Consider the following 24674-nt stretch of genomic DNA (forward strand, 5'->3'; position numbering starts at 1 on the left):
CGGCTACCTGACGTAGCCCTTCCGTATGGTGGCTTCGGATTGAATGCGCTGTCTTGCGCTCGAGGCGCTGATGGCCAGCACACAAGTCGAACAAATGAGTCTGTCTCGGGGGGCAAACGAAGAGGGGAGGGAGAGGACACTAGTGCCAAATTCCGCAGCATAAGCAATTTACTCTAGATAGAGTAGTATCCGGTCGATGGACGAATATGATGATTTCCCCGCAGCCTGTCAATCAAGAGTCAAGACATTGTGGACCTGTCACATCTTTCGGCGATGACCCAAAAACGGCTGCGGGAAGAAGAACAAAGAGAAAAAGGGGACGAAGATGGTGGACAGGTCCGACTCGTATATCGCGGGTGTTTAAGATACAATTTTTGGGACGAGTGAGCTTGATCGAACCTGTCACTGCGTGGCTGCAGGGAAGACTGGGCTGGTCGCGGTCCAGAGCATTGGGAACCGCGTGCTCCTGACGATCGATCACTGGAACACAGCGACCCTGGCAGATGACCCATCTAGTTGCTGCAAGAGTCTCTTGGGACAAAGGCCAATTGATGACGCGAGCAATCAGGATAATAAGACCGTAGATATTGCCTCAAAGTATGTTGTTTTCCGCCACCGTGTAGTGTATACAGCTTAGAAGTAGACTATGGAGGATAACGACATGGAAGGCTTCCAAGAGAAATCCCGAAATGGAAGAAGTCCCGAAGCCGCCACGCAACTTTAGGAAAGAGGGGGGTCTGGGGCCTCCACTTTAGCTGCCTCAGCTTCTCTCCTGCTTCCAGAACAAACGGAACAAACACACCCCCATCCCCTATCTTCATCTCCATCACCACCATCTATGCATTGGTCACAGAGTACTCGCTGACTCGTTTTCCTTCCAAGTTTACCATTTGAGTAGATGGTTCTATTTTGAGATGAGCTCCATCTCCCCCCCCCCCAAATCTCTGAACTCGTGAAACACTCCGATGTCTCCAATCGATCTCAGATACGCGCCACAGCTCCTCAGCCCCATGTGTCGAGCTAATGCACGTTTGCTCGAACCTCTGATCGAGTCATCACTGTCATCAAACTCTATTGCGAGATCGACATCTATCTTGCAGTTTCTAGTCGACTCTGGCAAACATCCATGGTACTATACAGACAGGTGAAAGGAAGGCGATTTGATGGAACTGGAGGCACCTCTGAGAGGCGTGGCCAAGGCGATATTCATGGCTATCGCACTCAGGGAAACGAGGCTATCAACATGGCAATGAGGGCGGTGAGCAGACCTCTGAGAGGCCTCAGGCTCGTCAGGAATACCTCTACATCTTGGGATACGGCAAAGACCAAATCTACCTAAGCTACCATACTTGAGTACGAGACAACACTACAGTACCTCGGATAATTATGCCAGGTCATATATGACTTGTGTCGTGTCTACTACACCGACTAAATCGGCCGGCCCGTGTGCAAGAACAGCCGACCGGCCTTGATTTAAGCGAGCTGGAAGACTGGGTCAGGGTCCGGTTTGGTCCGGAGGCAATCTAAATAATCTTCTGCTAGTTCAGATTCGACGCCTCAAAAGCCACCGCAGAGTCAAATGCAAACCAGAATTTACCGCTATCAAACAGAAGATACGTCCTGCAATCAAGACACTTTTTTTATGGCATGTCTCATAACTGTCGTCCTTGGCGTCACATGCAAACCGCTCCCCGCCATGCGAACTTCAAGCAATCATACGCGGCGAAATCTATTGGGACTCCCTCACACGGTCGAAATGCACTCTAGAATCGAGGTTCCAGAACGCATTGACACCGGAGACGGCACACACAACGGCTACCTGGGTCAGCTTCGCTCAGCTAGTCTGGGGCAACAAAACATAGACTCACCAACCACCGTGCTCATCTCATAGTACCCGACGTGCTCCGCCAGGTAACCCGAGAGCACAGGCCCAACAAACGCTCCGAGCGTCCAGCTCATACTAGCCATGGAGAGGGCCCGCGAGTATCCCCCATTGGGACCGAAGATTCCGGGGGTCTCGGCTTCCAACTCATCGATAGTGACTACCGAAGTTAGTTTAAACAGCTTTTTCTCCGTCGGATACGGCCAACGTACCTGTCGCTTCAATAGTCGCTGCTCCGTTCATCAGACATGAAACGGATCCTACCAGGGTGACGCAAATCGTAAAGATGACTTGTCCTCTGTCGCCTTCGTTGAACCAAGGGAAACGGTCGTCGCCCGGCATACCAATCACCCACATAATCGGGGCAAGGAGGAGAAAGCCCGCCGTGGTCGGCCACCTCGTACCAACCCGGTCTTTCAGCCATCCACAGAAGGGGCTAAGAATGATCCCGGGCCCCTGTAGGGCGAAGAACATCATCCCCGCGGGGAGACTTCCCCAGCTAAACACGTCGCGGACATGCAGCGGAAGGGTGGTGTCAAAGCTCGAGATTAGAATAGCAAAGGAGAAATAGCTGACAACCCCGGCCAAGAATCGGCGGTGTTGCAGAACGAAAACATAGAACCTCCAGCCCCCGAGGTTGGGTACTTTTACACCGTCGTTTCCCAGAAGCGGGGCGTTCTCAGGATCCGCGGCGGCACTGTTGTGCGAAGGCTGCGTACTTTCTGGGACAAAATTAGTGTATGGTCGGGGCGTGAGCTGAAGCGTCGCATACCATCTTTAGCTTTTGACTTCTCTAGCATGAGAAACCGCAGGACAATGTCTGCGATCAGGATCGCGAAAGCGCTTGACCATGCGGCCCAGTAACCACCGAGCTCGAAGAGTATCCCCGCGATCATTGGGCCCCCAGAGGTACCTGCGGCGACGATCAGGGAGATGACACCGTACGTCTTACCCAGATGCTCTGGCCGTACGTTGTCCGCGATGGTGGCGTATCCTACGACCCAGATAAATGAGCTAGCGATCGCCTGAACGAGACGACCAGCAAAGAGGGTGAATGCTATTTACCAAGCGGTCAGCAACCTCGTGTTCTTAGAAACCGATCCAGTATAGCCTTGAACCGCCAGACTGCCGACGGTGATTGACTCACTCGAAGTCGCCATCGCTAGGATAATAGACCCGATCAGAGCGGCTATCAATGAACCAACCAACAACGCTCTCTTGGACGATAAGCCATCCGCATAGTGGCCGATAAAGGGACTGGTCACCAGCGAGGCCACTGCGCTTTCCGATAACAGGGCGAAACTCATCCGCTGAGTCAAGGCGACGTCCAGCCCGAGTCGATTCTCAAGCACGTAGGGAAGGATCGGCACGAGGAAAGTATAGAGGAAAGTATCTAGCAATTTTGCACAGGTCCCGTCAGCACTGCCATGCCATGACTTGATGGTTTGGGGCATGTGATTTTTTCTTTTTCTGGTTCGTAACTCACCCGTGAACAGAGCGATGGCCATGGCACCCACGATAAACAAGGGCGAGGAGCGCCATTTCTGGCCCCAGACGCCATCATTCTTGGTGGGAGTGAAAGTCATGATGCCGTTGACCGCACAAAAGAGGCTGTCGAACAGTGCGAAAAGAGGGGAGAAGAAGACATGGTGATGATTCTTATTGATAAGCGGAAATTCGACTTGCGCGTTAGCTGCTATCGTGCTTCCGCTGGTGGTTGGTCGAAAAGCCCGCAAGCCCCACCACGCCGCCGATAAGGATTTGTTTGTGGTTGGTGGGAGGCATTGCACCTTGCATCCAGCAGAAACATGTTTCTGTTGACTGAGGGGAAAGTCGGTCGGAGCTTCTGGCAGGTTGAATGGATGTTTGTCCATCAGGTTGGGCTACAATTGTGGCTGGTGGGTGAAAATGGGGGTTTATTGACAGCTTCAATGGGCGGGGCTTGGAGCCGAGGTTATGCGGTTTGCCTGCACTAGCAATACTAAACTATTATGTACAGTACAGTACTTCTTTGCAACAGACCCAGACTCTATGCAGTTGAATTTGTTTCAAACACAGCTAATGTTGTGAATATACAGAAAACATCTCGGCAGCCCCTTGAATCAAACAGCCAACTGATCTGATTGAATCGAACTTTTATAGTTATAGTGAACAAGGCGATGGAAAAGGGTTGGTGAATGTAGGGCAACGGCGCCTATTCCCACGAGAATTCGGTCCATTGATCAAGCCATCAGACCGAGAGCGTGATTAGAAGATTACCATATTTCAGCAGCACGAAACAAATGAACAGCGTAAGAATATGTTCGCACCTGGAATCCTGATCGGCTCCGCCAGGAGTCTGGGGACAGGACACCAGCTTGACTCGATCATGCCGCCTCTTCCTTATGGAACCCTGGTATGTTCTCGCTCAAGCCAGGATTCTCGCTTCGCACGACGCAAAAAGATTTTGAACAGTACAATTCCAGCTCAACCATGGTCTGTACTTCTCCAGCTTCGAAGAAGAACAAGCTCAACCCCGACCCGGGGTGGCCCGTCGAGCTACTGCGGTGGGCCTAGTAAGTTCTCCGACAGCCTGAACCGTTTGCCAGAATGCCAGGCAGTGAGCAAGGCCAAAAGCATTCCACTGGCTGAGCTTCAGAAGGAGGCAGACAGATTCCAAAACGCCCGAGAAATACCGTGCACCCATGTCCAGTCAGGCTTGGCAGGTAGGAAGCACAAAGACGGGAACTGTGCTCTACAACTCGCAAAACTCCATCGACCAGGTCATAAAGCGCTACCGGTATTCGATCCCGGGGGCACCTCATACATCAACAGCGCCTCCAACATCTCCGCACCTGCCTCGATTCACTCAAGGAGAAGATGGCCCTCATCGCGAATCCTATGCTGTCTGCCGACAGTGGTGCTAGATGTGCGGCTTCGTGGGGAAGAAACATGCTCATACACACCTCCCTAGAACATTAATTTGAAGCGAACGTTATCGTCGCCCATTCTTGAAGCAGACTTTTCAGCACTCCGATAAGACTCGCCTGCAAGAGAACGTCGTACATGCAACAAGAGATGACAACCATTGAGTTCTACTCTCAAACGTAGATACTATCACCCGTGCACATATGAATTTCTCGCATTCCACAATCGGTCTGTGGTGCTGGTTAGATGATAACTGCCAAGTCTCTATCTCGACAGACCTTGTCCGCCGGGTGCCCCAGAATCAGATCTCCGCCAATTAAGGAGACTTTGCCTTGCTTGAATTCATCACAGAGCAACACTATCGAAACCGTGAACGTATCCCATACCTGAAATTGAGAGTAGCTGTGGGAGGAATCGATAAAATTATGAAGGTCTTAACAGAAACTTATCACGCCAGCACTCTTTAGGATACTCCCAAACCTACATTTCACAGTTATCAACGGCTCTCCTCGCATATCCAAAAATAAAGCGGCAGGATTTGTAGAGAACCTGGAGAAGTGGTTTGCTAGCAGGCCCGAGAAGCTCAGAACAATGCTGACGACCAGAACAAAACCAGCAGCTCCGAGGCGCTTGAAAAGGTTCTAAAGACACTCTGAGACTCATAACTGTGCGGACGACGTCAACAGTCAGGATATAGTCAGGCTGCGGTAGACATGGTCTAAGAGCGCCCTGGTCTACTCAACGTTACGCCTGCTATTCTTCCCGGCCAAGAGAATAAGCGAAAGCTTTCGTCCATCAAAAACAGCAAGTGCAGGGGCTACACGAAGAACCTCAAGAATCGAAGCACGGACTCTTTTTCTTATTTATCAAGGTGCAGCCCGCCTGATTCTCCTTCCAATAGTACTCAACCATTTCCTTTGGGGCAAAGCCAACCGCGAATCTGCTGATAAATCGGTATTATATTGGACTGTCCCTTATACCGTGCAACAACAAACTCCATGCGACGCGGGGCGGAAACACGGCCTTCTTCCGGGCATCCCTTCTTGAAACTCGAGGGCATACTTATCAAGAGACTTGTCGACAAGGCAGACGTAGTCTCGCAAGAGGACACAGTATGGTATTATGTGGGGTGCGAAGAGCATAACCTTTTATCGGCTATCATCGCCTCTAGCCCGAGCACGCTGCCGGAAGAAGCTGAAAGTGAGGAAGAACAAGTTCTTACTGATCCCCAGCTGCGGGCAATGTTTCAGCGCTCAGCGAAGCACAGAATTTACTTCTAACGGGATTTCTGAATGCGAGGAAAGTTATGCACCGATCATATCTATCGTTTGATTTTGATTAAAAGGCAGATGGTAGAGTGCATGCCCCCTCCTAGAGTCCTAGAATCGATCGTCGGGGTTATTTAGAGAACTTAGAATCCCCAGAAGTATACAAAAGTGATGGATCAGCCAAGATCTTGGTTTGCCACCGACAGATCCAGATGAGAACATCTGTCGACGACTCTCACTCCAAATTTGGCTCGAAAGGTATGTCTTTCAGCTAGCCGTCTCTGAGTGATGCTGACCAAGCTGGACTAAAGGTAGTTGAGCTCATCTTGGTCAGAAAATGAAGATACAGCTCCACTTGCCCTTACTTCTGCCTCATGCGAGCTAGGACCATTTCGCCGTGCTTGCTCGTGGAAATCCGAGGCTAATATGGCCTCTTTCCTGTAGCGGCGCCAGCCGAACGGTGGCCGCTCTGCTAGAAGCGCCGAACTGCTTAGTCTCTTGCCAGTATCGTTAACGAGGGATTCTCAGAAAAAGATACATTCTGTATCGCAGGTAAGCAGTTCTTCTGTGTGACGTTTCTCCTGTATACCCACCAGAGTTCTTGAGCAGCCATTTTATGAACGAACAACCATCGACTCCCAAGATATTCTCAAGGTTCAAGAGGCTTACTCTCTGGTTTGAGCAGTGAGGAGACTTTCAGCCCATACGGTCGAGGTGGTCATTGATAATGCTAATGACGTATAGGCCAACGAGGTCTTCAAGTCGCGCGGGGCTCCAGATAGAATACAGCAAGAAGCTCGGAATACGCTCTATGATAACGACCACGAAGCGCCTAATGTTGCTGGTGTTTTTACTAAACTAACCAAGAAATATTCTGTGGTTAATTGATCATTAAGGTTCAGTGGGCAGTCAAATTGGGCATTGCGTTGGAAAATCGAATTTACCCTTTTACTTGGTCGTCCTCAGAAAAGCGTCCCTCAGCGAGCTGCACCACCACAACATAGCATCGCAAACCTGATACTCCCCGTAATACAGCTTAGTAGAACTGGTCTACTATAGGGGCGCGAACAAAGAAGTAAAGGCAATCCAATAACTAATTTCAGAGAGAACAAAGAAGAACAATAAAAAATAGTGCTTGTTATCCGAGGAGACAACCGCGTAGATAGAGCAAAGAACGAGTTGAGGAAGGTAGGGTTAAAGACTAATAAACGGAGGTAAACTATCCTTGAATGGCAAAGAAAACAAGGGCTGTCTTAACGTAATTATGGGAGACTCCCCGAAGATATAGATCCAATTTCATCCAACACGATACAAGCTTACCTGCGAAAACAAAGACAATAGAGAGTATATAAAGACACCTCAATCGAAGCAGCCGCGCCTTTTTATAACCCCATACCACTAACCCCAGCCAATACCCCCACAAGAAAACCCACAGCAAACACTCAAACAACCCCCCAATCCACAGTTCCAAGATGTTCCTCTTCGAAGCCATCCACAAATTCAGCGTCCTGAACGTCTCACCCACCCAGCAAGCGATCGTCGTGAGAGCAGAGGAAGGCGAGGAGAAAGAGAACGCGGAGGACGATCCCAACTGGACGGCGCTGGAGAGCCGCCTGCGCGAGATCTTCCGCCTCTTGCGCGCGCGCTACCCCGACGCGCCGCTCTTCCACGGTATCTGTCGGTGGGGGTCCTATGCTCAATGCTACCGGGAGCTGCAAGCCCAGGAGGAGAGATACTTCGGCGGGCGAGGGCTGTATCGCTGGGTGTTCACCGGCGGCGAGCCAACGCTCCAGCTGGGTTTCCCCCCAGGCGACGCGATGCTGCGGTGCTGGTCGGAACGCCGCGTGCCGGAGTTTAAGCACTTGACTGCTGCGAATATCAATATTCCCGGCGTGATGGTCGTGCCGTCTTGGCCATATTGCGGATGTTAAATATTCTCGCCGTGATGTTCGTGGCGTAAGACGGCCTTCCTTGTTGAAGAGATAGAATCATGACGTGGGCTTGGTCACTGGTGGATTTTGGTGCCGGAGTTTGGCTTCTGTGGTTAGGCTAGACAAATTCAGTCTTTCACTATCGTGAATCATTATCTTAGGTTTGGGACTTGCTATAGCTTTTGCAGATTGCTGATTATAGTATCTGCAGGTATATGGTGAACAATTCCAAAGGTAATTTACATGAGGGCTATACTAAGAACAATTGATGCCTGGAGAATGGCACTGCACCAGGGACTCAGAAGAGAGAAGCTAGCGGGATTAATGTATAAAACTTACAGAGGTGAAGTAACTCACAATTGACTTGGTACCTGTCGTGGTGCCTCATAACATTGAATGTCATTTAAGATAATCGATATCTGATGAGTGAAAGAAAGTCCAGGACTTTAATATCATAGAAGAGAAAAACATCAGTCTTGTACGCACGCCGCCTAGAGACCCTGGATTTATCAAAACAAGTACAATATAGAAGTGACCCGGGAAGAAAATGGGAGCCCCTTGCGTCCTTCAATGGAAGATCGATCATCGAGATCGGGGGCTGTCTCACGATCACTGTTTTAATACAATCTAAACATGCTAGAGAAGCCCCACACTCTAGTATCTATGACAAAAATACGCATTTAAACGTAGATCTGCTCTTACCTCCCATCTGGCATTTGGAGACTTCATCATGTCTTCCTTGGTATCATCCGGCGACGATCCTTTTTAGAGACATTGATGTTCTCGCGCGTGGGCTTGGTAGCTTTGGTCTCAATAGCCATATGTTTGATGACGAAGATACTCCTCTCAAACCGTCTCTTCCGGATCCGACGGGATGCCATGCAGCAGCTTCACCAATCCTGGAGCTGCCACAGGTAGTCTCAAATTCATTGACTGTCATCCGCCATGCTGCCACAGAACAACATTATCGACATTCGTGCTGTCAAGGTCGAAGACTCAATCTATGAGGCCGTGTTGAAAGGTATCGAGAAGGATCCTCGCACCCTTCCAATCTTGATTCTGTACGGCATCGAAGCTTTGCAACACTGAGACTGGCACTCGCATGCACCAGACTATTACCTGCGCCATGAAGAGATTCATATCCTCCGAACTCAGGCTCACAAAATGACTCACAAGATTGCTGAGAACAGCGCGATCGTTGATCTGGGCAGCGGGTGATTGATAATCTCTTTTTGTCATTCCGCCTCTCCAAAATCTGACATTCTCTTTCACTCCGCAGGAGCTTAGACAAGATTGTAACTCTTTTGGACACGTTGGAAGCACAAAAGAAGAAGGTGACATACTACGCACTGGATTTGAGCCGAGCAGAGTTGGAGTCAACGCTACGCACGCTGCCAACTGAGCGATATTAACATGTCCAGTGCGCCGCTCTCCACGGAACATTCGAGGACGGACTGGAATGGATCAAAGAGGACCGCGCGACCAGCGGCCGACCACACTGCGTGCTGTTCTTAGGCTCGACGATTGGGAGCTTTTCGCGCGAAAACGCCGCCAACTTCATCCGCAAGATGGCTGCCAGCACTTGCACGTGCCCCGGTGATCAAGGCTCGGTTCTGCTCAGTATTGACTCCTGTAAGCTTCCGACCAAGGTCTTGCGGGCGTTTTCCTCAGACGCCGTTGTTCCCTTCACCATGGCGGGTTTCCAGCATGCCAGTACAATTATTCGAGATGCTACTGGAGCAGCTGAAGGCCGCTTGACAGATGTTTTCCAGGTTAAGGGCTGGTACTACCTCAGCGAATATGATTCGGTACTGGGTCGTCACGAGGCCTCATACACGCCCCGCGACCGTGATATCCAGTTTGGGGGCCCCATTGGAGCACATTGTTGTCAAGAAAGGAGAAAAGATTCGCTTCGGTTATAGTCACAAATACAACCATGCGGAGCGCAAAGAGCTTTTTAGCAAAGCCGGAGTCGTCGCAGTTGATGCTTGGGCTGATTCAACCTGTGATTTGGGTAAGTTTGTTGGCCTTTCAAGCTACCCTTTTGCTAATGGTTCGTTCATCAAAGCTTTCTATCAACTCAAGCTTGCCGACCAATGAGAAAGCCGAGCTTGTTGCACCCATGCCGTCAATGGATAGTAACCTATTGCTCTGTCGATGCGGAATGTTTTTTCTTGTTTACTTGACTCTCGGATGTACCTTTCCTGGCACAAATATTGTCTAGTACTTCGCCGGGTATAACCAAGCACTGTTCGGATATATCCATCGTCTCGCTTGTTGGCTAGGCTGAAATAGACATCGAATACAAGGCCACGAAGATTGCTTGCGTAGTTTATAGACGCCGTCTTGCACAAGGGTCACACCATCACTTGAGCACAGGTTTGATCAGATATGTACCAGATCGACACTGGCAGCAAAAAGTCTTGTGTCCCTTGCTTGTCTCTGGGAACATCTTTTTCTGATATCAGATGCCAAGAGAGAAGGATAGAAAACTGTAATCTTAGGACCTTTCTGTTCAACTTAGAATATGCCGACAATTTTCATCTTCTCCCTGGTGCTAGCAGCGGTTCTGGTGGTTGCTCTGCTTCTGGTTTTGGCCCGTTGGGATGACCCTTCCCGCGGGGTCCCCGGGCCCTTCCGTACCTCTTTCACAAGTCTTTAGCTGTTGAAACAGATCTATAGCCCATGACTTTCACTTGAGATATATACAAGCCCATGGCAGTGATTGTAGGTCTGTAGTTGTTGTCGCGTGATTCGATATATCTGGGTCTTAGGCCCCTTCTTTGGAGATTAATGCAGTCTAATAGTCTCCTGGACAAAGGGTGTAGTATGGCCGAGGTTCGAATCGTTGTCGTTCCAGAATTAGACTTTTGATAGAGCTAGCGGCCCCAGTGATAGAGAAAGTAAGTCCCGATCTAGTGGATGGTGTGGTGGCAACGCTCAATCTTGGCCCGGTCCATTGGAGTAGTGAGAGGGTGGCTGGTCCTTGGCATCATGCAAGGGTCGTGTAGCCGGGGTCAAGGCAGAGGAAGGAACAACAAGTGCCCAACAACGTCTTATGTTTGCTGGAGAGAGAAGCTCCATAAAGTAGTTGCAAGGCAGTACAGAAGCTCAATCATACACTGAACACTGGTTTGACTAGCTGTCAACACCTTTTGGTGGTTTTGAAACGACACTTGCTCATTCCTTATCTCTTGGCGCATCAACGATCGGCATTTCGAAGGGTAACGTTCCGTAGCGATAGGCCAATTCTGCAGGATGCATTGTTTATCCCCCGCATCAGAATGTAACGGTTGGCAACAGGTTGCAGTTCAGCTGCAATCCCCACGCGACAGACTGCTCCTTCTCAAGCTGTCGCCCCTGCCTTATATTTTATCTTGAATAAAGAAACCTGGGGGTAAAGGGTAATGATAGACGCTGAGTTATCTGACAACATGAAGTTGGTATTTGTTTCGTCGATAGTCTCAATTTCTTGTGCTTTCCAAGTCCTTCCGCCCGTTGAGTGGAATACGACAGGGCTGTCGGAAAATGGATTCGACATCAGAGGAGTAGAGAAGAACATATTTCTCGCCAGCAGCTTTGCGTCTTGTCGGGACGAAAATGGATTGACTCTCATCCCACCCTCTGCTGGGGAATTTGCGGAAACCTTTCGCCAGGACCTGGAGGAAGTGACCAACACATCTTGGGCGCTCCATGTGGTGGATGCGCTCCCTGAGAATGAGACAGGTGTCTTCCTGGACATAGTGAATGCTCAGGAGGTCACTCTGACTTATGAGAATAAGGAACCAACCGAAGAAGGCTACGAGCTTGTCATTGATGCGGACCGAGCGTTCATTCGCGGTTCTGGTGCTCGAGGGATGTGGTGGGGATCACGAACGTTCTTGCAGCAGGTGCTGATTTACCGCATGGGAGAAATCCCTCCCGGCAGAACCCTTGACGCGCCGTCATCTGTGACTAGAGGCTTTCATCTCGATGCAGGTCGGAAATGGTACTCTCCGGCATTTCTCAAAGATCTGTGCACGTACGCCTCATTCTTCAAGATGTCCGAATTTCACTACCACAGCAGTGACAATTATCCCTTGAATCGCGGGCATAATGATACGTGGTATGATGTCTATTCGCAATTCTCTTTGCGACCCGAAAGTGCGAAGTTGCAGGCCCTGGTACAAAGGCCGAATGAGACAATTTCGCGGGCTGAGTTCGAGGATTTCCAGTATCATTGCGCTCAACGTGGGATAACTGTTATCCCTGAGATTGAAGCACCCGGGCATGCTCTATCAATCACCAGATGGAAGCCTGAGCTGACATTAGAGCCCAAAGACCTTCTGAACCTGACACACCCCGACACATTGCCGCTAATCAAGTCAATCTGGTCCGAGTTTCTGCCGTGGTTCCAAACAAAAGAAGTTCATATCGGGGCAGATGAATATGACTCGGCACTGGCAGATGACTATATCGACTTTGTGAATGAGATGGCTCAGTTCATTAATGAGACTGCCGGAAAGAGGATCCGTATCTGGGGAACGTACGAGCCTTCCAGTAGTCGCACCATCTCTAAGGATGTCATCATTCAACACTGGCAGTATGGACAATCTGATCCGGTTAGCCTTGCGAAAGATGGCTATGAGTTGATCAATTCCGATGACTGGTGGGCGTATATGTCCCTGAAAAATGACCATATGCCTATCCTCCCTGCGCCCTACCCTCCATTTTTCAATAATAGTCGATTACTGAACTTTGGAGGCGAAGACAACTTGCAGTGGACTCCACCATTATTCAACCCATACAATCTCACGGAACAGCCCGATCCGAGGCGTGTACAAGGGGCCATTATCGCAGCCTGGAATGATAATGGTCCTGACGCGACAACGCAGCTAGAAGCCTATTACGCCCTTCGTGACGGTATCCCAACAGCCGCATCTCGTGTGTGGGCCGGTAACCGTGGTCAGGAGCTGAACCTGTCGACCTTGTCGGAGTCAATGCAGTTGCTGACTGCAAATGCAGTGGCGCAGAACCTGGATCGGCGGCTCCCCGGAGAGGCAGACTTAATGGGAGGAGACTTGGTTAACTGGGATGCAACAGAAGGCAACCACACGACGAAGGCTGTACTGGGATATGGAAGTAAAGGAATGAATTATACACTAGATCTGAGCGTGACAGGTCCCTTTACTCTCTCCTCAGAAGACGCCACGCTCAAGCTTGATTCTGGTGGATCTCTGACTTTTGTATCTGATGGGTGGGAGTATCCTCTTCGGTCTGTGTCTGAGTTTGATGGATTCGACCCGGCATATCTAGGCCGAATTTGGGTAAATGCGACATCCTCCACGCATGAGCTAGTGGCTGTGCCGGTGAAAAGTGATATCACGATCCGAACGGATGTTGTTGGTGGAAGTCGCGTTTGGATCGATGGCTCATTTGCAGGCAGATTTGAGGTTTTCGTGTATGGGGGGAAGAATACTCTCTTTTCCTGGAGTCAGATGGCGTTTGTAGCTCCATTGCAGTGGATGGAAGGGGATGTACAGCACTTGCGAGTGAGATCCTTTGATGGGTATGGTGCCTAGTGTCGAGCTTAAGACAATTTCGAGGTCGCAGAAGGCGGACATCTACTAAAGCTATTAAGAATACTTCTGCCATGGAGCATTCAATCAATTAGTCACCACCTTGTAGTTCTTTGGGTGAGGTCCTTGTCTCTCTGGCAACAAAGCGGTTTTTCAGGACAGTAAAGTTGTGTGTGAGGCTTCGAGTTACAGGCTAAAGTAGGTACGGAGGAGGGAATACTCATTCACTACCCTCGGTCAGGTGTCACTTCCGCCTCATTTCACCCCAACCCACCATCCTCATCCTTCCCTCCTCATATTTTTCTTCCTCATCCTTTCCCTCCATCCTTATCCTTCCAGGCCCGTCTTTTATCCTTCATATCTTTCATCTTTCCCATCTATTGAAGTTGATCTCCTGGCAGACATGGCTTCAGATGACGAGGAAGAACTCTGTCATAGCCCTCAAGACTCAGAGCCAGAGGACGATGATGGCTCCCTTCGGCCCATGTCATATGCCTTCTGTTTGAGCAAGAACTATGTTCAAAACTGGAGCAATAGGGCTGCTTCTCGCGAGCTTTACCAGAACTGGTGAGTGACTTCGTGTCCTTTTGATTGTCCAATGATGTTTCGCAGAGAACTGACGAGAACTAACAGGAAGGACGGTATTTTAACCTCGTTCCATCTCACCCAACGCGACTTCCTACCGGAGATAGAAGATACCCGAAATGAAATCCAAATCCGTCTATATCACCCGCATTGCACGCCATCTGGAGCCAGAAAGTTGTTAGGTTATATTCTCTACAAGAAGAGATACGGAAGTATTGAGATGTCCAACTTTCAGGCACGTCTGACTTCCCACGATTTGGATTTTGGAGGAACGACTAAGAAAGACAAAAATCGATTATTGGCCGGAGAGCATGGCGAAGGTCTCAAGATCGCCGCTCTGGTCCTTCGTCGCAAAGGCTTTCGAGTGCAATTGATGGCAAGCAAGTTTAGCTTCAACTTTGGCTTCCGAGGCAAATGTCAGTCTCGGATTTACTGCAAGTTGACTCCAATCTCTCCCTCCACCTTGCCCAAGAAGAAGGAGAATTGCCAGCGCAACTACGTTCTAGGCAGTTCTGTCAATCTAATCAGTGACCCGTCGAAAGATGTGACCGTTCACATTACCAAAGGGCAAGGTGCAGATGGGGTGAAAATTACTCCTGACGAATTTAAAGATTGGATGCGCGTGGTCCTGGACCTGAATATGCCACCTGCCGGATATATCATTCAGACAGAACACGGAGACCTTATTTTGGATCGAGACAGATACAAGAACCAGATGTACCTTAAGGATATTCTACTTTCTCGCCCTGGGTCTGAAGGCAGAAAGTATCGGCACGGCTACAACTTTCTGAGGGGCGAAACGGATCGTGAGCGTCAGAGTCTAGCGAGCCAGGAGGAAGAGGCGCTGATAGCCAGCAAGATATGGGCGTCTGCGATTCGGCTTCAGAAAAAATACATCGTTGCAAGATACACGGCTCTGCTACGTGACAACTGGGGATGTGCGGATGTTTTCAGGGCCGATAAAGTGGTAGCTAAAGACACGGCAATAGCAATTTGGGAATATCTGCTCACGCAAGGTCGTGGCAAGTTCTACTATGGCCTCGGAGAGAAGGAAATGGTAAGGGTTTGACCCAAAATGGTGATGACAGAGACTGACACTCCTCGTTCAAACTAAGAATTACGAAACAATTGTCACGGGACTTAGACGAAAGCCTGTCGGCTTGTCAAAGGTGCTCTGGGATATTTTGAGAAAGTACACCCTCGCACGGACACCCGATGAAGAGAGAATACATGTCTTCGAAACCTCGCAGCTCTCGACACTGCAGCCGAACCATTTTATGAGACATATAAAGCGAGCATTAGCAGGCTACCTGGCACTGCATCCGCAGACTCGCGATGTGACTGTCAAATATGTCGCGGGAGGCAATTGCGACGTCAACGTTCTCTTCAACCCTCCCTGAGACTCGATCTCTGAAAGTTCATGAGAAATATCTTGATTTCCACACGGCACACATATCTGCACCATGCTATGCTTACCAGGTGAGTGTAAAATATGGTGATAATCATGCTGTGTTCTTCTGTGATCATCTGGTTGAGGAGCTCTACAAGTGCATGCTTGAACAGGTTGTGGGTACAGTTGACCGTGATACCGTTCGCTCGTTGGTACTCGCAGCAAGGGATAATCTTCAGCTGATGCCCAGGATCATCGCTGTTAAGAATTCACGGCGGCCACTCCAGATTAGGGTAACATGGAAGAATGGGGGTAGCGAACTCGTGCGCGAGCTATTTGGGTCAAAAGTGCTTTACAGTGTGACTCTTCATCGGGAAAGTACATGCTCCCATTTGAAGGAAGAGATTTGGTATCACGAAGGTTAGTCACATTACCCACTCTTCCTGTTCTGGACTCTAATCTACTTTGTTATCTAGAAGACAATGACGCTGTTATGGAAATTGAAGAAATTGGGCACCTCTCGGCCTGTGGCTGTCAGATGGTAATAACTTGGCACAATGTCCGTGCTGTTCGATTCAGCCGTCTGGATAGCGAAGAATCGTATTTTCCTCTGATAGCACGAAAGCATAACTTGTCTATATATGGCTTGGCACCAGATTCAGTCCGTCCAGCACTTGGAAATACTCCTGGTTCAACCTCGGACATCCCTTTTGATGCTACTGCTGATGGCGTGTTGTACTCCGATGATGAAGACAATCTAGGTAACTCTCTTACCAGAAGGAACAACATTTGCTCTAGCTGTTCTCAGAGAGAGCATGCCTCTTCTAATGCTTCATCCGGCTCCGATACCATTGCAGGTCATGGAAGACCAATGTCTTCTCTTCCTGTCAGCCCACAACAGATGCGAGTGACCAAGGAACGTCAATACGAACACGAACAAAAAGTTCTGTGGGAATCCTGGATCAAAGATAATTTTGAGATGCAGTTTAGCAAACTTATTCCTCAGCGAGAACTACCGGCAAGTTTGATACTCTTTTCAATTCCTGCACTCAAGACCAAGCTAACTTGCCGTGCTATAGCCACCCGGTACAAGCTCTATCCATAACTGGAGCTACTTCTGCCAGCGCCTCAGTCACGAGTTTGTTAAAGAAGAGTATGTACATCTCACGCTGAAGCCCCCGACTGGGTAAGCAAGTAATGTACAGAGCGTCCTGTTTGTCCACGACATTTGCACTGATCGCCACTCAAATGGGTCTGAGAGCCTTGCTTTACTCGGGTCTCTCTACTCGTTTCATCCCACAACGCCCTCTGCAGATTCAAGCTTCATACTACCGATCCGAGAAAATGAGCTCGTGTTACATTTTCATGACTTCAAGGCAATGGGGGAGCAATCCGACGCGGAATTCATATTAATCGACCATATTATTGAGGCCTGGCAGCTGACCTCCCCAGAACCTGTTCCCTGCTTACATCCCGCCGATGGTAGGCTTTGTTGATCCAAAGTCTACTCGGCCTCTCCACCAATTGATCCTGCAGAGCCCACTGGCACCGAGTATTTTTGTCGTTTTGCGATCCGCGGAGGAACCGATGGGCGTTTAGCCTGCTTCACACCACTAAGCTCTGGACTCCTTTCACGCAAGTACCGTTGGAGTCGCCCTCGTTATGTACAGTCAAGGCCCAGCATTCTAGATTTCAGTCCACGAGATCTCGGACTCGCTGAGGGCTTTTACCAGGCTGATTGCAATGTCATTGCCGGCTTTGGGTTCGACTCTGTGCTAGACATGACTTGGAAGGTAAGCTCGCGCTTCATGGCTGTCCATCAGCTCACGAGTTACTAAGCACCATCTTAACGACAGGCACGATATCCAGCAGCGACTGTTTATGATGATCGTTCATCTGTCGTCTTTGCTGGTATTGAATCCGGGCAGATGTCGCCTCCTCGAGGCATGACCACAGATGTACTGAAAGTGGTTCTGTTGTCTGAGAATCGACCGTTGACGATTGGCACTGATCAGGACTCCGAACACGGTCCGCTCTTCAAAACCTGCATTGAAGAATTCAGTCTCAGCACAAAAGACATTGACTTCCTGGTATGCGTACAGCCAGCCGGGATTCTGCATCCGCAGTATCTTTCATCCCTTGCCCAAGCCGTTCTAAAGCTCTTAACTCAACGATATTCGGTGCATGTACACAAGATCTACCTTCCAGACCATGGAATCTCTCACCAAGAGACATACATTGTCTTGATCGCTTCGCCCTCTGCTCCGAGTTCCCGTGGTCCCCGGTCGAGATCACCCCTAGAGCTCTGGGAGAGGTGATTGGCGACCTCAAATCCAAGGATCCTCGAGCCGACTATGATCATACTAGAACGGCCAGGAATGTCTTTTCAAACCGGAAGATCAAGTCAATGTCTATAACCATGACACAGGTCAGCTGCCAAGCACAGTCGACGAACCTTATTTCCACGAGGTTGAATTTCAGGCCACAACCGTCAAACCCAGCCTATACAGTAATCACGGTTTGCTGCACCCAAGCAAGTGTCACGGTGCTCTAGTCCTCGCAATGCTAACCAACCCTAGCTCGTCACGATATTCCTACTGTCCGAGAATGCGCTCGAGTTCAAGACTTTCCCGATGACTACATTTTCCATGGAGCCGACACAACCCTCCACTCTCAAATTTTAGCATCTTTTCCGCCATCTATTTCCCGGGGTATTGCGCAGGCCATCAAAGAGGTCATCCAGGAGTACACGATTCCCGGTCCAAATGCGTCAGCTTTTGCTTCTATGAATCTTGATGGCCGGGTGAGCAAGCGACCCAGGATGGATTAGTGACATGTCTGCTCAATGCGAATGAGCATCCGCTTCGATTGGTCTTTGAAATGTGAAAATTTAAGGCTTCGGTCAGGCATTCGCTTTGGTGCTTGGAACTCGTGGATATTGCCATGGCAATTGGAAACTTGTTCATCTGAACAGGTTCGGACGCAACAAATCTCGTTCATCATCTCTTGTCTCTTGAACCCATTTCCTATGCAAATTGTGATATTCTCTCTACTCTTCAACTTATCTTCTATGCGGACTGCGATATTCAGAAAGATTATTCAGAATCGTTGGCCCCGCGGCTACTGACCGAACTGCTATACCCTCTCATAGATCCAGTTCTGGGAAGCCGTAGTGTTCTTCGTATGATTACTCATCTCAATTGAGTTTGAAAATAACACCACACGCTTTCACCATTCCCACTGCCCCCAATCACCTTATTTTTAAGACCAATACTCCGCAAACCGACTCTCCCCGTTAACCACCTTGAGGAACTCTTCTGCGATGATCTGATCCGTCCGCTCCGAAGGATGCAACTGATCGAACCACAAAAACGAATCCGGACTGTCCAGTTTTCCGCAGTTCTGCCCATTCACATCGCAATGATACTCGAAGCCGGTAACGTTCGCTGGCGCGCTCCCGTTGAGATACTGGGTGGGGTGGTAGTAAATCTCGGAGATCTGGTACCTTTTGTTAGCATCCCCTACTATCACGGGCACCCAACCCCCCAATCCACCGCTCCGCGACACCCAACCCCCGTGCCAACCACAATATCCAGACCGAGAAACTCACCAACGAATATACATCCATAACCGCAACCTTAACCCCAGGCCACCGACGATTCATCAACGTCTCCACGGGCGTGCGATACCGAAACGCCTCATTAACCAACACAACCTGGCCCTGCATGCGCCCACTGATCTCCGTAAGATTCGCCGGCTTATCCTTCCAGTAATTATTAGGCCCCACACCCCCATTCTCCGGCGTCGCATACAACGGCGCAAGCTGCAACGGCACAACATTCATCAGCACGAAGTACTTCGCCTTGCCCCCCTTGTCGTCCCCATCCTTGTCCCCTAATAGCGAAGATGTGGTGGCGTTATACACGCCATCCAATACGCGATAAACGCAGTCCACATAGTCAACCAGCGTGCTATTATTCAGCTGCGAGTCCGTCAAGAAGGCATTGTTGCCCAGATCGTTGGTGCCAATCCACAGCGCGTAGACGGTTTCGTCCGCCGGTCGGGTAACGAATGGCTGGTGCGTGCTTGGGTCCGTGTAGTGCGCGTCTGCGGTAAATGCTGGCACTTGGTATTCGAGTACCGAGGGGAAGAGGTACCCTGTTTCGTTGTTGTAGGGGCGTGCGATGATCTCGTTTGAGCACGTCGCGCCTGCTACCGCGTAGTTGTAGCGGTTTATGTGCTGCTCGTGTTGTAGGGAGACGTAGTGCGGCCAGGTTAGGCCGCCTGAGGAGGAGATGTTGGCCTTTTTGGGGGGGGGGGGATTGTTAGTGTTGTTGGTGGGGAGTAGAAGGTGGCATGGGGGATGGGGTGTAGGGTTATCGGGGCTGTTTGGGATGGCGTAGGCGTACGCACATCAGGCTCAATCCACCCCACTGGCGGTGCGGAGTTGTTGTGTGTCGCGAAGTACGAGAATCGCGTCTCGTCTGTGTAGCTATCTCCGAACGTCACTAAGCTCGTGAACTTGCGTGGGCCCCAGCCCCCTGCGCTGCTCGCTGTCACTTCTTGCCCTAAGAGCTGCAGCTGAAGCAGTAGGGCGGCGCTGGTGAGTCGCATGGTGGTGAGGATCTAAGGGGTTTGCTCAGGAATGCTGGGTGGGAATTACCTTTCGACCTTCGTGCATCGCTGCGTGATTTATATTTATACACTTCCTGAAAGCTCATCCCCCTCTTTTGCTCTGGTGCATCGTCGCAGCTAGTCGATCCTGCGCATGGCCGGTTGTGTTGATTTAGCCGGCTGCGGATGCCGCATCCGGTGGGAGGGACGGAAGTGCGGTGCTGATTATCACCTCTGCAGAGCGCACGGCAGCACTTTCGCCGCGGGCAATCTTGATCCACCACTTATGCGTGGATAATATGTGTGAGTTGGCTTGCTGCAGGTGGCATTTTAGCCGGTTAGGCGAGGGGTTGTTGTGTTGTTCGTTCGTTTTCTCCGCATATTTCGTAGTGTATGGTGAACGCCCCGCGTCAGAAAGGCTTAGCCGAAGGTTAATCTACTGTTCTAGTGGCATGACTGCCTGTAGTTGAGAGGACTAAATGTACCTGATGATTGATTGCTGATTTGGGTTTCTGCTACAGTATGGACAGCGGTGTATCTGACAGAGTTCGTTTCCTGCATAATTGGCTGCTTTAACTTCAATATCATACAATACAAGTATGCATCATTGTCTGTGCCTGGTGCCTTGATCGTTGACTTTATAGCTTCCCCTCTGCCTACCTCGATAAAATCAACTTGTCCAGGTATTCCACCGACTTCTCGAGCTGGGCAGAGTGAATCGCCTGGTATCACTTTTTAATTCGTCGACTAGATAAACACCAGGCTGGTTTAGAACATTGATTCGAGCGACTCGAAAATAGTGTCCAAGCAAGTGCAAGTGCACATCCATGCCGACTGAGGAAAAAACTCAATGGATAGTTGTTATCAATATCTAACGATGCAGTGACCAAGTGAATTGCGTCCGTCCCTTGATATCCAAATTCGCCATCCATCCAGCAAAACCAAGTTGTTTTAACGAGCCAACGCCAGACCTCAACACCAGAACTGAACTCCAATTCATTTCTGGTAGTCCCTTAGCCACGCATATCTCCATATCAAGAAGAAGAATAAACTCACGTCGCACATCCCTATTGTTTCTTCCCCGGGCAATCCCTTACTTCATGGGCCCGCTGATGGCAGTTGCGACAGATCTGGTCGGGACAAGTGCGCGCGGGGTGTCCCAGCTTGAGGCAGGTGTAGCAGCGGGGGACCGGGCATTCGGTGGCGGCGTGGCCTTCACCAGCGCAGTTCTCGCAGTGATCCATGGGGGTGATTGTGGTTGTGGTGGTTGTGGAGGATGGAAGGAGGAAGGGCCTTGTGGTAATAACTGAGGGACTGACGATGAGGAAGGTTTACCACGGTGGAAATGAGAAGTTGGCTTTATAATGACCTGACGAGATGAGGATGTTCTCCAGAGGGTTTTGATTTATTCACTGATTTGTATCGCATCGTCTGTCAACCATCCTCTCATCTGAGATTGTCTGGTTTGTTCGGGTGGAAGCAGCTCTCATGCATCTAGCAATGGAGAGATCGACCCGAGGGAGTGGATGATGGAGGCTGGATGTTTTATGTAGATGTGCAGTACAACATCTACTCATGGGCACTGCACCTGGCAGTTTGATGATCATCTCAACGGGTGAAGTGGAGCCAGCACCTGTTGATGTAACGGTGGCATATCCAGTTTTGCACCTGCATGCATTTTTAAATGTCGTCAGCTAGATGGGGAGTCTAGATTAGAGCATTGTGACATAATCACTTCATTTGATTCATGGACGATATGTGTTGTTGCAGTGATCATGATCATTCAAGATAATGGTGGATGTGCAGCAACCCAAAATTAGGGTGTGTCGATCTCTCCGAGTAAGTTCTTAACGGTTCAACCCTCGGCCGAGCCAGAACTGCGGGGAAGAAAAAGCAGTGTCGCTCTCCACATCGGCCAGCCTCGGTTAATCCAGCAGTCAGTGAGTCCTTGCAGAGGGAGGGAGGGAGTGAAGTCATGGTCTCTGGTCTTGCATACAGACTGTCAATTGCTGCACACAGTATACTATTTCCTCATCTTTTGAGCTTCAACGGAGATTCTATGTTTCTCAGCCACCTTCAAGCATTGAATCGCCGAGTATGACAGGAATCCAGCGACTCCTATCGGGGCAATAGCAATATCAAGTATTGTACTAGAAAGTAGCAAAGAAGCCTCGGCTTTCCCACCGACTCCCCCAATTTCTTTCCCCCTCTCGCTTTTTCCCCCAGTAAATGAGAAGCTTTCCCCGCAACATTCTCCCTCCCTTACTTATTTACTTAATTTTCCCATTCCTCCCTCCCCAACGCTCGTTCACACCGTCTTGTGTCATTTTTATCCCCGTTGCAACCACCAATTCCTCCTCTATCTACTCGCGACAACACCAACAAGATGGTCTTCGGTCCCCCCAAAACGGCGGGCAAACTGTCACCCATCCCCGACAGCATCTCGCTGGCCGAGTTTATGCTCTCCGACCTCCACGGCCGCAACCCACTCGGCTACTCGCAGAACCCCTTCACCTGCGGCGTGACCGGCAAGACCCATTCCTGGCTGGACGTCGTCGACCGCGTCGACCACCTGGCGCGCGCCCTCTCCGACCGCTTCCACTGGTCCCCTAACGCCGGCAGCGAGTGGGATAAGACCTTGGCTATCTTCAGTGTCAATACCGTACGTGTGGCCTACGATTTGCATTACCGTGACTTTCTCTGTGAGATTTTGAAATTTTGAAACGTGACACTTACGGGAGATTGTTGTTGGCCTTGCTAGATCGATACGTTAACGCTCTCCTGGGCCGTCCACCGACTAGGCGGGGTGGTCAGCCCCGCCAACGCGGCCTACTCGGCCGCCGAATTGAAGTACCAGTTGCAGGATTCTAAAGCCACCGTGCTGTTTACGTGTCTGCCGCTGCTGAAGACCGCGCTGGAGGCCGCCGATGCAGCCGGGTTTCCACGGGATCGTATCTTCTTGCTCGAGGTGCCGAAGCAGCTCGCGCCGGGGGTGCAGGCTCCCGCGCAATTCAAGACGGTCGATCAGTTGATTGAGGTCGGCAAGTCGTTGCCCAGGCTGGAGGCTTTGAACTGGGGCCCCGGGGAGGGGGCGCGTCGGACGGCATTCTTGTGCTATTCGAGTGGGACGTCCGGGTTGCCGGTAAGATAGTTTTAAAATCCGTTTCGGAAACGGGTTGGATAAAGGCTAATTGTTTTCTGGGCGGGATGTGCAGAAAGGCGTGATGATCTCACACCGCAATGTCATTGCCAATGTGCTGCAGATCAAGGCCTTCGAGCAGGATTATCGCGACTCGCGCAGGGATCCCCGCACCCAAACTGAGCCTACCGATGTGGTCATGTGTTTGCTGCCTCAGAGCCATATCTACTCGCTCGTGGTCATGTGTCATGCCGGCCCGTGGAGAGGGGATAATGTGGTCGTCCTGCCCAAGTTTGAGCTCGAGCCGTTCCTCGCTTGTATACAGGATTTCAAGATTACCTCGTTGTTTGTGGTGAGTATCGTTTGTCGGTTGGGATTGTGGGAGAACGAAGGCTGACTCGACGGTAACTAGGTTCCGCCGATCTTGATTAACATGATCCGCAATGCGGAAACGTGCGCCAAGTTCAATCTCAGTGCTGTCAAGACCATCTTCACCGGTGCCGCGCCGCTGGGGATGGAGACGGCGGAGGAGTTCCAGAAGCTGTATCCAGACGTGACGATACGACAGGGATACGGTATGAGTCTCGATCCACCATTTTCTTTTTCTCGATGCTGATTGTATGCATAGGCCTCACGGAAACGTCGACGGTCGTAACCTCCACGCATCCCTGGGACGTATGGTTCGGCTCCTCCGGCACGATCCTACCCGGTGTGGAAGCCCGCATCGTGACTCCGGAGGGGGAGGAGATTACCAGCTACGACACCCCGGGCGAGCTTGTCGTCCGCAGCCCCAGCGTTGTCCTGGGATATTTGAACAACGATAAAGCCACCCAGGAAACGTTCAAAGACGGCTGGATGTACACGGGTGACGAAGCCGTGATCCGCCTGAGTCCCAAGAACACCGAACACGTCTTCATTGTCGACCGCATCAAGGAATTGATTAAGGTCAAGGTAAGTTAGGCGCTGCACACCTTACTTCCTAGCATGCGCATTGCCGCTGACGTGTCACACCTGCCTAGGGTCTGCAAGTCGCGCCCGCCGAGCTGGAGGCGCACCTCCTCACCCATCCCGCCGTGGCCGACTGTGCTGTTATCGCCATCCCCGATGATTCTGCCGGCGAAGTTCCCAAGGCGATCGTGGTGAAGTCGCCGGCCGCGACGGGCAGCGACGAGGAAATTATCCAGTCCATCAAGAAGCACGTGGAGGATCACAAGGCCCGGCACAAATGGCTCAAGGGTGGTGTGCGCTTCCTTGACGCTATCCCCAAGAGTCCCAGTGGCAAGATCTTGCGTCGACTTCTGCGAGACCAGGAGAAAGAGGCTCGGAGAAAGGCGGGCTCGAAGCTATAAGTATATCTATCACCCGCTCGAAGCGGCAATTGGTGGGATTTGGGGTTGGAG

The 24674-nt window shown here is 50.5% G+C and overlaps 9 protein-coding genes across 9 annotated transcripts; 7 read left to right on the forward strand and 2 right to left on the reverse strand.

Annotated features, from left to right (window-relative positions):
* Positions 1-1518: 1518 nt before the first annotated feature.
* Positions 1519-3506, reverse strand: BO97DRAFT_386967 (MFS transporter). Its single transcript, XM_025693564.1, has 6 exons — positions 3369-3506; positions 3030-3275; positions 2655-2939; positions 2095-2604; positions 1869-2042; positions 1519-1815 (listed from the first exon to the last, which is right to left on the reverse strand). Exons 1-6 carry the CDS (start codon positions 3466-3468, stop codon positions 1730-1732), a joined length of 1401 nt encoding a protein of 466 aa, XP_025553544.1. The 5' UTR covers positions 3469-3506; the 3' UTR covers positions 1519-1729.
* Positions 3507-7529: 4023 nt separating this feature from the next.
* Positions 7530-7988, forward strand: BO97DRAFT_412696 (uncharacterized protein; the record flags this gene model as incomplete). The annotated part of the gene is made up of 1 exon (XM_025696253.1): positions 7530-7988. One exon carries the CDS (start codon positions 7530-7532, stop codon positions 7986-7988), a length of 459 nt encoding a protein of 152 aa, XP_025553545.1.
* A 945-nt stretch (positions 7989-8933) lies between these two features.
* On the forward strand, positions 8934-10088 carry BO97DRAFT_422809 (uncharacterized protein; the record flags this gene model as incomplete). The annotated part of the gene is made up of 6 exons (XM_025696832.1): positions 8934-9009; positions 9100-9202; positions 9268-9322; positions 9410-9846; positions 9911-10002; positions 10057-10088. The coding sequence occupies 6 exons, from the start codon at positions 8934-8936 to the stop codon at positions 10086-10088; spliced, it is 795 nt and encodes a 264-aa protein (XP_025553546.1).
* A 1334-nt stretch (positions 10089-11422) lies between these two features.
* On the forward strand, positions 11423-13549 carry BO97DRAFT_412697 (beta-N-acetylhexosaminidase; the record flags this gene model as incomplete). Its single annotated transcript, XM_025696254.1, has 1 exon — positions 11423-13549. One exon carries the CDS (start codon positions 11423-11425, stop codon positions 13547-13549), a length of 2127 nt encoding a protein of 708 aa, XP_025553547.1.
* Positions 13550-13866: 317 nt separating this feature from the next.
* Positions 13867-15531, forward strand: BO97DRAFT_466122 (uncharacterized protein; the record flags this gene model as incomplete). Its single annotated transcript, XM_025699574.1, has 3 exons — positions 13867-14113; positions 14180-15188; positions 15247-15531. The coding sequence occupies exons 1-3, from the start codon at positions 13950-13952 to the stop codon at positions 15529-15531; spliced, it is 1458 nt and encodes a 485-aa protein (XP_025553548.1). The 5' UTR covers positions 13867-13949.
* Positions 15532-15971: 440 nt separating this feature from the next.
* BO97DRAFT_284351 (uncharacterized protein) lies at positions 15972-17131 on the forward strand. The gene is made up of 2 exons (XM_025691095.1): positions 15972-16539; positions 16601-17131. The coding sequence occupies exons 1-2, from the start codon at positions 16015-16017 to the stop codon at positions 16709-16711; spliced, it is 636 nt and encodes a 211-aa protein (XP_025553549.1). The 5' UTR covers positions 15972-16014; the 3' UTR covers positions 16712-17131.
* Positions 16901-18205, forward strand: BO97DRAFT_422812 (uncharacterized protein; the record flags this gene model as incomplete). Its single annotated transcript, XM_025696833.1, has 4 exons — positions 16901-17003; positions 17058-17314; positions 17378-17611; positions 18101-18205. The coding sequence occupies 4 exons, from the start codon at positions 16901-16903 to the stop codon at positions 18203-18205; spliced, it is 699 nt and encodes a 232-aa protein (XP_025553550.1).
* Positions 18206-18286: 81 nt separating this feature from the next.
* Positions 18287-20135, reverse strand: BO97DRAFT_466132 (SGNH/GDSL hydrolase family protein; the record flags this gene model as incomplete). Its single annotated transcript, XM_025699575.1, has 3 exons — positions 18287-19019; positions 19132-19824; positions 19935-20135. 3 exons carry the CDS (start codon positions 20133-20135, stop codon positions 18783-18785), a joined length of 1131 nt encoding a protein of 376 aa, XP_025553551.1. The 3' UTR covers positions 18287-18782.
* Positions 20136-22521: 2386 nt separating this feature from the next.
* BO97DRAFT_386971 (acyl--CoA ligase) lies at positions 22522-24623 on the forward strand (the record flags this gene model as incomplete). Its single annotated transcript, XM_025693565.1, has 6 exons — positions 22522-22797; positions 22897-23277; positions 23351-23626; positions 23687-23849; positions 23903-24225; positions 24294-24623. The coding sequence occupies 6 exons, from the start codon at positions 22522-22524 to the stop codon at positions 24621-24623; spliced, it is 1749 nt and encodes a 582-aa protein (XP_025553552.1).
* Positions 24624-24674: the final 51 nt, after the last annotated feature.

Source organism: Aspergillus homomorphus (genome assembly GCF_003184865.1).
Source record: "Aspergillus homomorphus CBS 101889 unplaced genomic scaffold BO97scaffold_9, whole genome shotgun sequence".
Taxonomy (NCBI): Eukaryota; Fungi; Ascomycota; class Eurotiomycetes; order Eurotiales; family Aspergillaceae; genus Aspergillus; species Aspergillus homomorphus.